The sequence below is a fragment of the Oncorhynchus clarkii genome, chromosome 11 (genome assembly GCF_045791955.1).
Source record: "Oncorhynchus clarkii lewisi isolate Uvic-CL-2024 chromosome 11, UVic_Ocla_1.0, whole genome shotgun sequence".
Classification (NCBI taxonomy): Eukaryota; Metazoa; Chordata; class Actinopteri; order Salmoniformes; family Salmonidae; genus Oncorhynchus; species Oncorhynchus clarkii.
This window is the reverse complement of record NC_092157.1, coordinates 22,907,968-22,922,929: the sequence shown is the minus strand read 5'-3', so window position 1 is coordinate 22,922,929 and position 14,962 is coordinate 22,907,968. Positions and strand designations below refer to the sequence as shown.

General features: G+C 40.5%; 1 protein-coding gene across 2 annotated transcripts in view; it reads left to right on the top strand.

Annotated features, from left to right (window-relative positions):
• The first annotated feature begins 12,442 nt into the window (after window positions 1–12,442).
• LOC139420375 (dihydropyrimidine dehydrogenase a, tandem duplicate 1) overlaps window positions 12,443–14,962 on the top strand; it is a 217,468-nt gene continuing 214,948 nt past the window's right edge. The window contains exon 1 of one of the 2 annotated variants that reach the window (XM_071170409.1): window positions 12,443–13,116. In XM_071170409.1, coding sequence (XP_071026510.1) covers window positions 13,078–13,116 — 39 coding nt within the window. In that variant the 5' untranslated portion in view covers window positions 12,443–13,077. The remainder of the gene's footprint in view (window positions 13,117–14,962) is intronic. The other variant, XM_071170410.1, reaches the window with a different exon arrangement.

Below are 14,962 nucleotides of genomic sequence, written 5' to 3'. Positions count from 1 at the left end.
GCAGGGTGGCCTAGTGGTGTTAGGGTGTTGGACTAGTAACCGGAAGGTTGCAAGTTCAAATCCCCAAGCTGACAAGGTACAAATCTGTCGTTCTGCCCCTGAACAGGCCGTCATTGAAAATAAGAATTTGTTCTTAACTGACTTGCCTAGTTAAATAAAGGTAAAAAATAAAAATTATAAGCACTGTTAGCTAGCTTATAAAGCTAAAAATCTCAGTGGTTGAAGAATTGTTACAACCAAAAAGTACATTATTGAACAAAGTTGTATTTCCGACATCACAACTAGGAAATAGGATGCTCCGACGAGCATGGGAACGCAGCAATAGTCAAAGTGAAAACATCATGGATTTTGTCTCGAGGTTGGACAGCTGACACTACTGGGGTTCACATGTTATCGGAGTTATCGGAAGGTCATAGTTCCGACTGTGAAGTTTCACTTGAACAACACTCCAAGTCGGAATTACAAGTGGGAAATGTTATGACCCAAGTTGCCGAGTTGTGAAGTTTCACCACTGACCTTTAAACCAAACGATGACAACAAATCAGTTTTTGACAATTATAAACTTAGCTGTCAATATGAATAATGTAGCTAGTTTGACCATATTGTCAATGTTAATCAAGCTAGCTAACTTTATTCTTAGCGATGTATGCTAGCTTATCAAGCTACCTAATATATTTCTCGTTGAATAATCGTTCTGACTTCAAAAGCACTTGAACACAATCATGTTGGATTTATAACTTCCCACTTCATAGTTTCCCACTTCCCACGACCATGTGGAATCCCCATAATGCTACCTGGCTAGCTAGGTAAAAATAGAGCCATTTAATGCACTCTATGGTAAACTAAGGTGACCAGATGTCCCCGATTTTGGTGGCCTGTCGCTGGCTAGAGCTGTCTGCGAAAATGTCCCCGATTAGCCTAAAATGAAAAAATGCTATTCTGAAGATAAATTGAGGCTGATAGTTCAATAATAAAGTACTGTGTCCAATTAGATGTGCATGTAAATAAAACGTGTATATCCCTGTACCAAACGTGTTTATGAGAATGTTTGATCAGTGATACCAATACACGAACAACCATGCTCATGGCCAGACAATGCATCCAACAGAATAGACTACCAAACTTGGGGGATTCTAAAATGACTAGATAGGCTAAGATTAAGAACGCTGTGGAGCAGTGATCTATTTCTGTGTTATAATTAATACAATTATTGAAATTGGGTGCTTCAACGATCATCGACCCTGGGCAAAGGGTACAAGTCCGACTTAGTAAAGGTATTGAGTTTGTGAAGATCGGAACAAAACCCCAGAGACCCATCTGCCTTAAGTACTAATATACGGAGCAAACTCCACTGACTTTTGCCATGTTGTGCAATGCTGTGCTCAAAAATGAACTCCACATCACTGCTGAGTTTCTCTCGCTTTTCATGATTCACTAGATAGGCATGTTGTTTGATTGGGGCGGAGCCACCAATGTCAATGTCATGCTCTAGTGAGTCTGAGTTGGCACATCTGAGGATAAACCCTGATATTCTAAAAGTAGTGCAACTATATCACCTTTTTTTTTCGGGGGTAGGTGTGCCACAAAGACATCAAGGTTTTTTTAATCTCTGAGTTACTCAGCCGCCTCACAGACACAGGGTGTGTTGGGCTTTCCTCATTCTCTTGAGGAAGATTATAGTCAACGGTGACAGCAGAGGCCACAGGAAGAACATCACTACCGGTTTCCACCGACTTCTCCGCCCTGTTCATAGCGGGTGAAGTATGGTTTCAACATGTTCACATGACACAGCCAGGTTTTTTTTCTGCGCTCCGGTGTGGCTATGATGTAAGGGCCTGAAAAACAAGCTTGTGACCCCAGAACAGGCAACAAAACCAGTACGTGTGTCACCCACATCGAAAGTGCGGCTTTGGGCCTGTTGATTGTACCAAACTTTCATTTGCGCCTTCTTCAGATTCTCACTGGCAAACTCACAGGCACCGCGCAATCTGTATCGAAAAGCACTAACAAATGTGTTTAAGGTGTCACCCTGCAACAACTTCTCTCTCAGCAAACTCAAAGGAACTCTGGCGTGATGTTCAAACACGAGCTCATTCGGACTAAATGCATTCCAGCTGACTACCTCATGAAGCTTGTTGAGAGAATGCCAAGAGTGTGCAATGTTGTCATCAAGGCAAAGGGTGGCTACTTTGAAGAATCTTAAATATAAAATATACTTTTTTGGTTACTACATGATTCCATACGTGTTATTTCATGGTTTTGATGTCTTCGCTATTATTCTACAATGTAGAAAATGGTTTAAAAAAAACAACAACCCTGGAATGAGGTGTGTCCAAACCTTTGACTGGTACTTTACCTTACTGTGCCTTTAGGCATACAAATAAAGCTTCCTAGTTGTTCATATGATACAAAGGATATTCATAAGATGTGTATTCAAATGTCCAAGATCAGATGTTCGCACAGGAGGCTTCTTTCCGCCATGTATGGAAATGGCACCCTATGGGCCCTGGTCAGGAAATGGCACCCTTTGGGCCCTGGTCAGGAAATGGCACTCTATAGGCCCTGGTCAAAAGTAGTGCACTATAGAGAGTACATGGTGCCACTTGGATTGCACACCATGACCCTCTCATGTAAAATATAGACAGTAATATTTGTAATATAATATTCAGATCATTGTTCTCTAGCTTGTTGTGCGCTCACATACTGAGCCACCTCTCAACCTTACAGAAGGAGTGACATCCCATCTCAAGCAGAACTTCAGCTGAGTCATCAGAAACAGTATGCCGTGATTGGAAAGCCATGTTGGTGAGTGGGTGGGTCAGAATCGGCAGAGGAGTGTGTGTGGGGATTAATAAATATGCATAATCAATTCCTGACCTTCCTTTTGAACTTGAATAGGAAAGAACACATGTTATTCTGGTCTTGCAGCTATCCTCTCAGAAGCAACTTACTACACGTTTCTGTCAAAATAAAACTGAGTGAACAGTCAGGCCGCTTACTCTATTGAAAAAGCATTATTTTTCAACTGCCGACAGTATGCATCGCTGTCAGTCAGTGAGTAAGCCTAAGCAACGTAAGCTATAAAAGTCCTAAACAAAAAGCTTTTTATCGATTCCTGTAATGAGAGAAAATAAACGCTTGCAAATGGTCAGCCTGAATTATCTGCCCAGTCCAATGGTCCCCCAAACAATCAGCTCAGATATAAGTGTAGGTTAAATGTGGTTAACTGCTTCAATGAGACCTCATCCATTATTTGTTCACTTTATACATGAGCAGGGTGATGGGTAGGCACGGAAATGAACAGCCTTACAACATCTGCCTTACAAATAAAACAGTATTGGGCTCAGGGATGTTTCCGTCACGAAGAGATCAATAAGCAATGTGTTTGGTGTGCTGGACCATACACACACTGCCATGTTCCATCTCATGCGTTCCGCATTGTGTTTGTCAAAGAAACATGAGTTTGCAAAAAACAGGTTATCGCTTCAGTGTGTGTGTGTTTCCTTCCCATGCAGTTATGCAGAGAGGATATACTGTAGCTACAGTACATGGTCAACATAACTGCATGTTGAAAGTAAAGGTACATTTATTTTACATTTATAACAGACACCCCACTGGAGGAACACAATGCAGCTGAATGTGAACTCAACATACAGTAGAAGTACAGTAGGTGATACTCACCCCAACGTTGCAGCCCTGGTTATTAAGCACATAACATCATGATATGAATTATTTGCAAAGATTACACTGATGATGCCCAATGGGTGCCATTCTACTACTTCTGACCACAACGTAGCAAATATTATATGCATAGTGGGGAAACAAATACAAACAGAAAGCATTTAAATGGACCCTGTTTACCAATATTATGAGATATCCCAAAGCGTTGAATTTGACAGTTAGGCCTATTGACCTGATATAGCACTTCTAGTCCAGCACTGCAACAAATGAGCATCCTGAAATGCTTTACATATTGTACCAGAGGAAAAAGGAGACAGACAGGTGGCTAACCTATTTAAAATCCATTGGGTTGGTGCCTCCTGAGTGGCACAGCGGTCTAAGGCACTGCAATGCTTGAGGCATCTCTACAGATTCAGGTTTGATCCCGGTCTGTGTCACTGCTGGCTGTGACCAGAAGACCAATGAGGAGACGCACAATTGGCCCAGCGCCGTCCGGGTAAGGGGAGGGTTTGGCTCGCCAGGATGTTCTTGTCCCATTGTGCTCTAGCAACTCCTGTGGCAGGCCGGGCACATGCACGCTGACACGGCCGACAGTTGTACTGTGTTTTCTCCAACCCATTGGTGCGGCTGGCTTCCGGGTTAAGCAAGCAGTGTGTCAAGAAGCAGTGCGGCTTGGCAGACTCATGTTTTGGAGGATGCATTTTATCCAGTTGTCTCTAATAAGCCCAACTATTAGGACAGAGAGATAATAGCAAAATCATTTTCTGTGCTGTCAAATGTTTCTATAATGTAGCCTGTTTCTTTGTGATGTTTTCTGTCCTCAGATACAGTGAGCTATAAAAGCCTGTCCACAGACGAAAAGGTCCCAATGAGTGTCCCAAGATAATATTATTATTTATTTAACTACAGTGCCTTGCGAAAGTATTTGGCCCCCTTGAACTTTGCGACCTTTTGCCACATTTCAGGCTTCAAACATAAAGATATAAAACTGTATTTTTTTGTGAAGAATCAACAACAAGTGAGACACAATCATGAAGTGGAACGACATTTATTGGATATTTCAAACTTTTTTTTTTTCAGTTTTGCACATCGAGAGACTGACATTTTTTCCCATTCCTCCTTGCAAAACAGCTCGAGCTCAGTGAGGTTGGATGGAGAGCATTTGTGAACAGTAGTTTTCAGTTCTTTCCACAGATTCTCGATTGGATTCAGGTCTGGACTTTGACTTGGCCATTCTAACACCTGGATATGTTTATTTTTGAACCATTCCATTGTAGATTTTGCTTTATGTTTTGGATCATTGTCTTGTTGGAAGACAAATCTCCGTCCCAGTCTCAGGTCTTTTGCAGACTCCATCAGGTTTTCTTCCAGAATGGTCCTGTATTTGGCTCCATCCATCTTCCCATCAATTTTAACCATCTTCCCTGTCCCTGCTGAAGAAAAGCAGGCCCAAACCATGATGCTGCCACCACCATGTTTGACAGTGGGGGTGGTGTGATCATGGTGATGAGCTGTGTTGCTTTTACGCCAAACATAACGTTTTGCATTGTTGCCAAAAAGTTCAATTTTGGTTTCATCTGACCAGAGCACCTTCTTCCACATGTTTGGTGTGTCTCCCAGGTGGCTTGTGGCAAACTTTAAATGACACTTTTTATGGATATCTTTAAGAAATGGTTTTCTTCTTGCCACTCTTCCATAAAGGCCAGATTTGTGCAATATACGACTGATTGTTGTCCTATGGACAGAGTCTCTCACCTCAGCTGTAGATCTCTGCAGTTCATCCAGAGTGATCATGGGCCTCTTGGCTGCATCTCTGATCAGTCTTCTCCTTGTATGAGCTGAAAGTTTACAGGGACGGCCAGGTCTTGGTAGATTTGCAGTGGTCTGATACTCCTTCCATTTCAATATTATCGCTTGCACAGTGCTCCTTGGGATGTTTAAAGCTTGGGAAATCTTTTTGTATCCAAATCCGGCTTTAAACTTCTTCACAACAGTATCTCGGACCTGCCTGGTGTGTTCCTTGTTCTTCATGATGCTCTATGCGCTTTTGACGGACCTCTGAGACTATCACAGTGCAGGTGCATTTATACAGAGACTTGATTACACACAGGTGGATTGTATTTATCATCATTAGTCATTTAGGTCAACATTGGATCATTCAGAGATCCTCACTGAACTTCTGGAGAGAGTTTGCTGCACTGAAAGTAAAGGGGCTGAATAATTTTGCACGCCCAATTTTTCAGTTTTTGATTTGTTAAAAAAGTTTGAAATATCCAATAAATGTCGTTCCACTTCATGATTGTGTCCCACTTGTTGTTGATTCTTCACAAAAAAATACAGTCTTATATCTTTATGTTTGAAGCCTGAAATGTGGCAAAAGGTCGCAAAGTTCAAGGGGGCCGAATACTTTCGCAAGGCACTGTAGGCAAGTCAGTTAAGAACAAATTCTTATTTACAATGACACCCTAGGAACTACCTTGTTCGAGGGCAGAACAACTTATTCTTTACCTTGTTAGCTCAGGGATTTGTGCTAGCAACCTTTCGGTTACTGGCCCAGCACTCTAACCACTAGGCTACGGATTATATGTGTACCTATGTTAGCAAATGTTGTATACAGTTAAAAGTCACACACAATGTATAGCCCTATCACAATTGGAGCAGGCCAACCCTGCTGGAGGTCTGTAGGCTTCTGTTCAAGCCCTGCACTAACTCACCTGATTCAACATATCAAACCTAATGAGTTGACAATCAAGTGAGCTATTACTGGGCTGGAAGAGAAGTCTGCTCACCCAGTAGATCAGGGATAAGTGGAGCAAGGTTGACCAATGCAGGAGTGGACTTTTTTTAATGTTCACCTGGAATGATGCTTTAGTATTAATAGACTACTTGTTACTACTCAAGTGGCTACTGTATTGTTCTTTGAACTAAGATGTCCAACCTTTACAAACAAGTTATCTTATTTGTACATTTTGAAATGTTATGGGGAAAAAAAGTGTTGATTCTTTGAAGTGAAGTGTTTAAACTTGTTTTAATTGTTGAATCACAGATCACAATCCTGCAATGAAGAGGGGAAGTGGATCTGTCCCTAATTTGTCTGTGTTTCTAAATTGAGCATTGCCTTTTTGTCCAGTTATAAGCTCTCCAATCTGTTTTATCAGAACATCAGCCATGTGTACCCATTTTGCAGCTTGTCACATGGCATGCATCGCCAACGCAGCCATAGGCTTACAGAATGTTGGCATTACTGGCCTTATGGGCATGTGCAATGCACCCCTTATCATGGTACATCTGAAGCAGAGAATAGCTAAACTCACACGTTGTTTACACATACTTGAGTATATGTTGTCAATTTAAAATGATACAGGGAGAAAATATTTTTGAGGCTAACCATACCAGATTTATTTATGGTAATCATGTGGTCCTAGAAGTACCCCAGGTTTTTTGACTGAGGCTATGGTCCTGTGGTAACTGAAACAATGAAAATGAGTTTAAACCAATGAAACCTATTGACATACAGTACTGTCATTAATAATACGATGGGAAAAAAAGATGACTGTTAAGAATGAATTGTAATAACAAAGGAATTATATTTATAAAGCACACGTAGTCAACCCTCCATCTGGAGAGCTACTGGGTGTGCAGGCTTTTGATAAAGCCCTGAAACACTCCTGAGTCTGCTTACCAAGGTCCTTGTGGGCAGCTAAGTTTTAGAATGTGTTGTGTGTTAGAATGTTGCTGGAACAAAAGCCTGCACACCTAGTAGCTCTCCTGGAGGATGGTTGGCCACCCTTGATATAAAACATTGCAACATTACAACCAATACGACAACAGATAATCGAGTAGTAACAACTAGGCTATTATTACTAAAGCATCATTTCAGGGTAAATAGAAATCCATACCAGCGTTTGCCAACTTTGATACACTGATCCCTGATCTACTGGGTGAGCAGACTTCCATTCCAGCCCAGCTATGGCACACTTGATTAATAAGTGTTCTATTTGATACGTTGAATCGGGTGTGTGAGTGCTGGGCTGGAACAGAAGCCTGCACACCCAACAGACCACCAGGAGCAGGGTTGGCCTGCCCAGTTGCAATGGGGTTACCCTTTGTCTGTGACTTTTAACTGTATACAACATTTGCTAACATAGGGACACATATAACCCATGGTATACAGGATATACCCTCAGCCTGAAGAGATATTCATTGGGACCACTTCATCTGCAGACAGGCTTTCACAGCTCTCCATATCTGAGAACAGAGAACATCACATAGAAGCAGGCTTCATTATAAAAACAATAGACAGCACTAAATATTATGTTGCTATTATCTCTCTGTTCTATTAGTTTTCCTTACTAGGGACTGAAACTGGAGAATATTTTCATAATGTCCTCCCACAAAAGGATGGAAGCAAAAGTCATTCCGCTACCTAAGAATAGTAAAGCCCCCTTTACTGGCTCAAATAGCCGACCAACCAGCCTGTTACCAACCCTTAGTAAAGTTTTAGAAAAAATGGTGTTTCACTAGATACAATGCTATTTTACAGTAAACAAATTGACAACAGACTTTCGGCACGCTTATAGGGAAGGACATTCAACAAGCACAGCACTTACACAAATGACTGATGATTGGCTGAGAGAAATTGATGACAAAAAATATTGTGGGAGCTGTTTTGTTAGACTTCAGTGCTGTTTTTGATATTATTGATCATAGTCTGCTGCTGGAAAAACATATACAGTGCCTTGCGAAAGTATTCGGCCCCCTTGAACTTTGCGACCTTTTGCCACATTTCAGGCTTCAAACATAAAGATATAAAACTGTATTTTGTTGTGAAGAATCAACAACAAGTGGGACACAATCATGAAGTGGAACGACATTTATTGGATATTTCAAACTTTTTTAACAAATCAAAAACTGAAAAATTGGGCGTGCAAAATTATTCAGCCCCTTTACTTTCAGTGCAGCAAACTCTCTCCAGAAGTTCAGTGAGGATCTCTGAATGATCCAATGTTGACCTAAATGACTAATGATGATAAATACAATCCACCTGTGTGTAATCAAGTCTCCGTATAAATGCACCTGCACTGTGATAGTCTCAGAGGTCCGTTAAAAGCGCAGAGAGCATCATGAAGAACAAGGAACACACCAGGCAGGTCCGAGATACTGTTGTGAAGAAGTTTAAAGCCGGATTTGGATACAAAAAGATTTCCCAAGCTTTAAACATCCCAAGGAGCACTTTGCAAGCGATAATATTGAAATGGAAGGAGTATCAGACCTGGCCTTCTCTCTAAACTTTCAGCTCATACAAGGAGAAGACTGATCAGAGATGCAGCCAAGAGGCCCATGATCACTCTGGATGAACTGCAGAGATCTACAGCTGAGGTGGGAGACTCTGTCCATAAGACAACAATCAGTCGTATATTGCACAAATCTGGCCTTTATGGAAGAGTGGCAAGAAGAAAGCCATTTCTTAAAGATATCCATAAAAAGTGTTGTTTAAAGTTTGCCACAAGCCACCTGGGAGACACACCAAACATGTGGAAGAAGGTGCTCTGGTCAGATGAAACCAAAATTGAACTTTTTGGCAACAATGCAAAACGTTATGTTTGGCGCAAAAGCAACACAGCTGAACACACCATCCCCACTGTCAAACATGGTGGTGGCAGCATCATGGTTTGGGCCTGCTTTTCTTCAGCAGGGACAGGGAAGATGGTTAAAATTGATGGGAAGATGGATGGAGCCAAATACAGGACCATTCTGGAAGAAAACCTGATGGAGTCTGCAAAAGACCTGAGACTGGGACGGAGATTTGTCTTCCAACAAGACAATGATCCAAAACATAAAGCAAAATCTACAATGGAATGGTTCAAAAATAAACATATCCAGGTGTTAGAATGGCCAAGTCAAAGTCCAGACCTGAATCCAATCGAGAATCTGTGGAAAGAACTGAAAACTGCTGTTCACAAATGCTCTCCATCCAACCTCACTGAGCTCGAGCTGTTTTGCAAGGAGGAATGGGAAAAAATTTCAGTCTCTCGATGTGCAAAACTGATAGAGACATACCCCAAGCGACTTACAGCTGTAATCGCAGCAAAAGGTGGCGCTACAAAGTATTAACTTAAGGGGGCTGAATAATTTTGCACGCCCAATTTTTCAGTTTTGATTTGTTAAAAAAGTTTGAAATATCCAATAAATGTCGTTCCACTTCATGATTGTGTCCCACTTGTTGTTGATTCTTCACAACAAAATACAGTTTTATATCTTTATGTTTGAAGCCTGAAATGAGGCAAAAGGTCGCAAAATTCAAGGGGGCCGAATACTTTCGCAAGGCACTGTATGTTATGGCTTTACACCCCCTGCTATATTGTGGATAAAGAGTTACCTGACTAACAGAACACAGAGGGCATTCTTTAATGGAAGTCTTGCCAAAATAATCCAGGTAAAATCAGGAATTCTCCAGAGCAGATGTCTAGGCCCCTTACGTTTTCAATCTTCAATAACTGACCAGGTCACACCCTGATCTGTTTCAGGTTTCCACCAGGTGTCTCCTATTTCCCCCCATTATCCTCTGTGATATTTACATCTGCCCTTTCTGATTTTCTGTTGCCAGTTCATCTTGTTATGTCAGGTCTTACCAGCATTTTCCCCATTTCTCCCGTTCTCAAGTTTTGTTTTCTAGTCTTCCCGGTTTTGACCTTTCTGCCCGGTTTTTGACCCTGAGTCCGCATGCCACTTTGTCTCTGATTGACTTTGCCTTGGATTACGAACCTTTGCCTGCCCTTGACCTGCCCTTTGACCGCTCCTTTGTATAATAAATATTCTGAGAATCATATTATCCGCCTCCTGTGTCTGCATCTGGGACATATTCTGAGTTGTGATGCTAACATGCCTTTGAGTATAGCCAGTGTGTCTATGTATGTGGATGACTCAACACTATACACGTCAGCTATTACTGCGACTGAAATGACTGCAACACTTAAGAGGTGCAGTTAGTTTCAGAATGGGTGGCAAGGAATAAGTTAGTCCTAAATATTTCAAAAACTAAAAACATTGTATTTGGGACAAATCATTTAAATAACACTAATAATGTGGAAATTGAGCACGCTGGTGTGACTAAACTCCTTGGAGTAACCCTGGATTGTAAACTGTCATGGTCAAAACATATTGATTCAATAGTAGCTAAGATTATGTCCATAATAAAGCACTGCTCTACCTTCATAACAGCACTATCAACAAGCCTGGTCCTACGAGTTTTAGTTTTGTCACACCTGGACTACTGTGCAGTCGTGTGGTCAGGTGCCACAAAGACGGACTCAGGAAAATTGCAATTGGCTCAGAACGAGGCAGCATGGCTGGTCCTTGAATGTACACAGAAAGCAAGCAATAATAATATGCATGTCAATCTGTCCTGGCTCAAAGTGGAGGAGAGATTGAATTCATCAGTACTTGTATTTGTGAGAGGTATTGACATGTTGAAAGCACCGAGCTGTCTGTTTAAACGACTAGCACCCATCTTAAACACCCATGGAGAGGGGGCATGTCTTTTGGCGCCGGAGGGGATGGCTGACGTTTTACGTGCTATTAACCAACTGTGGTATTTTGTTACTTTTTTGCGTTGTTTGTAACTTATGTTTTTACTTATTTTGTAAATAATGTTGCTGCTAACTTCCATTATGACTGAAAATAAATTCTGGACATCAGAACAGCGATTACTCATCTCGAACTGGAAGAATAATTAGCTAGTGTAGGCTAATGCGATAAGCATGAGGTTGTAAGTAGCAAGAAAATAATAAAATAAAAATGCTAATTAATTACTTAAAAATCATACAATGTGATTTTCTGGATTTTTGTTTTAGATTTCGTCTCTCACAGTTGAAGTGTACCTATGATAAAAATTACAGACCTCTACATGCTTTGTAAGTAGGAGAACCTGCAAAATCGGCAGTGTATCAAATACTTGTTCTCCCCACTGTACATCAAGTAAGCTAGCTAATAGGAAGTTATATCTAGATAATGATATTTGATTCACTTAGCTATAGAGTAAAGTTATCTAGCAAGCATCTTATACACAGTGGTGTACTAAGTGTAGGTAGCTAGTTAATGTATTTACATGAATAGGTTCTCCCACTGCCTCAGTTTTTTGGGGTCATTAGAAAAATTAAATAATCTGCTTTTAGCTTGTATTTCGGCCAATTGTGAATAAAAGAGTGCAAGGGTGAGGGGTGAGCAGAACTGTGGCCTGACTAGAACAGTGGTGATAAGTGACCAATGCAAGGGTGAGGTTTGAAGAGGAGGGGTTGACTTTGACTAGTCTCTTGTGTGTTGATATTTGATTAAGGGAGGCTTGAGGAGGAAGAGTGACACTTGATTTGTGCAGGATTGAGACATGACAAGGGGAAGGGACGTTTGAGAAGAGGAATGAGAGAGTTCCTAATATGTATTCCGTACTACAACTTCCGCACGCTGCACGAGGTGGAACTTCGAAAGTAGGCAAAAATTGCTTCTCCAATATAAATCCCCGATCACACTCAATGTGAAGTCATGGTGACGTTGGCTTATGCCACGTTCAAAACACCTTGGAACTCGGAAAACTCCGACTTCAGTACATTCAAGACATCTGGGAACCGTTTTGAAAGTTCTACCAACTCGGAATTCGAACTCGGGCCTCATTCTAAAGGTCGACTTTCTGACCTGAAGATCACTGAAGTCATGATTTCCAAGTTCCCGGTTGTCATGAACACAACATAGTTAAACTCACGTCGTCGTCTCGCGACAACAAATCAATGGCAGATATACAATGTTTTTTTAATGAAATTAAAACGTATCAGTTTTTCACTTTCATGGGGTTCGAGTACTAACATGTTCAACTACTTAATACATTGGCTCGAATCTAAGTTGTGTCTTTAGATTTCTATAAAACTAATAACCAATCATTGACTTCTCAAAAAACGGCCTAGTCAATTTGGTCTGTTTCGCAAGAGTTCCAATAAGTCTCGCCTCTGGGTTTAGAAACCAGTAGAAACTCCGTGTTCCAAGTTTCGCTTCTGAACTTTTTTTGATTCCTCAATTCCGTATGGTTCTAAACGAAGCAAGAATAACAACAACCAGTCAGTATAATTTCGAAACTAACGTTATCCATATCAAGCTTAGGCTATAAATCGCCAAAAGAAGCGCCAATGACTTGGTAACAAATCATTTTGAAAATATAGAATTAAGACAGATACTAATCAGGTAGGAGATTCCTTGATAACTTTATCTGCGCTCGGTTGGTCTGCTCCAAACTATTGTGGCGTTTGTAAATATTGCATCAAGAAATCAAACAGGTCACTGATAGCATACAACAGTTTGCGTTTCGCACGTCCTTTTTTATTTTGACAACTCACATTTCTTCGAAAGGCAATGTCTAGAATGCTGAGCAAGGATCTTCCAGATATCGAGGTATAAGGCTACTTTATTATTCTGCTCCATCAAATACTGCTGTATCAGAAATGTTAATTCGCATTTTTTGTTGCTGTGTCACTGTTATCACATGTTGCATTTATTCGATAACGAAATAAGTGTCATTATTGACCGTATAAATTACATTATTGTCATGTATTTATAATTCAGGTGCTTTACCAATACAAAGGGCTAGTTTTGGTATGCTTGTATGAGGAATAGATCTTTATGTTTCCCATTAAAACAGTTGTTGAAAAAAAATAGCTTTATCACAGCAACTACCCCATCATACTTGCAAGACAGTTAAACAATACTGCTAAGTTAACGTTGAATAATGGTTCATTGATACTTTGTTGTGGCAGAGATTTTCTGATGTTTTTTCACTGTGGACAAGAGGGATGCCTTGAAGTTATTGGGGCAAAGTTTATCCTGTGGGTGTTGGTTTTGTTTTGAGTTAGTGTATGCAGTTTGTTGTTGATGTGTTTTGGAAATAATACAGTCTAATAGAATGGAATATAATGAAATGGGATATAATATTCACATAGACCTTATTGTTTTGCAAAGCAAACAAATGGCATATCATCTGTTGCTTTCTTGAGTCAAACCCAGGCAATGGATGTCTATTGCTGTATTGTTGGCTTTATGCTGCACCTGGTATTGAATCAAAAATAAATTATTTATCATGTTTCCATTAAACATGCCCATTTTTCTTCCATTTTATGAAAACCATCACTACTGTGTATGGAATTACTTAATCAATGAAATGAAATACTTTATAATAAATGCAATAACCACAAACACGCTTGCATATACGAGGAAGGGATCAGTCTAGGAAGTCCTATTTTACCAGGAGTATTTCTTATTCATTATGGACTGAATGTACAGTCTATTGCGATCATACCATCCACAAGTGTTCTGTTCTGCTAACTAACACACCAGAGAGATCATGTGGCCATCACATGGTCATTTCACTGTTCACTTCTGCCTGTTCCAGTGGAATGTGCAGGCTATAGGCAAGGGTCAACTTATCACTTCCTGAGACATTGGAGAAAACTTGCTGTTGTCTAATCCGTTGCTGTGTGTGTTGGGACTTGTGCATGCTTCTCGACAAGTGTAAACAAACATTACTTTGCAGCATGTAGTACATAATAATGTTTATGAATGACCTATGCTCCCCAAAGAGCAATTAATTTAAGCAAATAAGTCATGGCGTACTCAATCTCACATGTTTAAGCATAATAATTGTAGCGTCTACAATTTGACCAAAAGGACAATAAAGGGTATTTTGATGATTGAGAAATCTAATGGCTTTAACTACTTGGCTAGTAGATCATTGAAAATATGTTAACCATTAGCAAAGAAAATGCATCTGAACTGCAAAGGTTTTAACCCTGAGTGAGCTCGGATGAATGTTTTGCTCTTGAGACTGAGAGCCAATAAGTCAATGGGGTTTCCTGCTGAGGGAGGAGAGGGCCCCAAGAGGTTGGGGTTATCCTGGAACACTAAACACTGTACATTTATTGGAAGAGTTTCACATTGCAACTGACTCTGTCTTTCCACATGTTATTTTTCCCAGGCTAGTGAGAGATTGGTGTGTTAGATCAATTTCATACAACAAGACGACAATGAACTATCAATGACTTTGTGGTTTCAATAGCCTCCACATCTATTAAACTGGTTACTTGTTCTTAGAGACAAAGTAAAGTAAAAATGTGGGTCTGGTTCAGCCATGTCAACATCCACTGTTCTCGAGGGTGGAATAAGTTGAGGAATCCTGAGTAGGATAGATAACTGAAGGTATTCCGTGTGCAGTTGTTAAGCAGAATATCAGGGTTGCTGTTGCTGT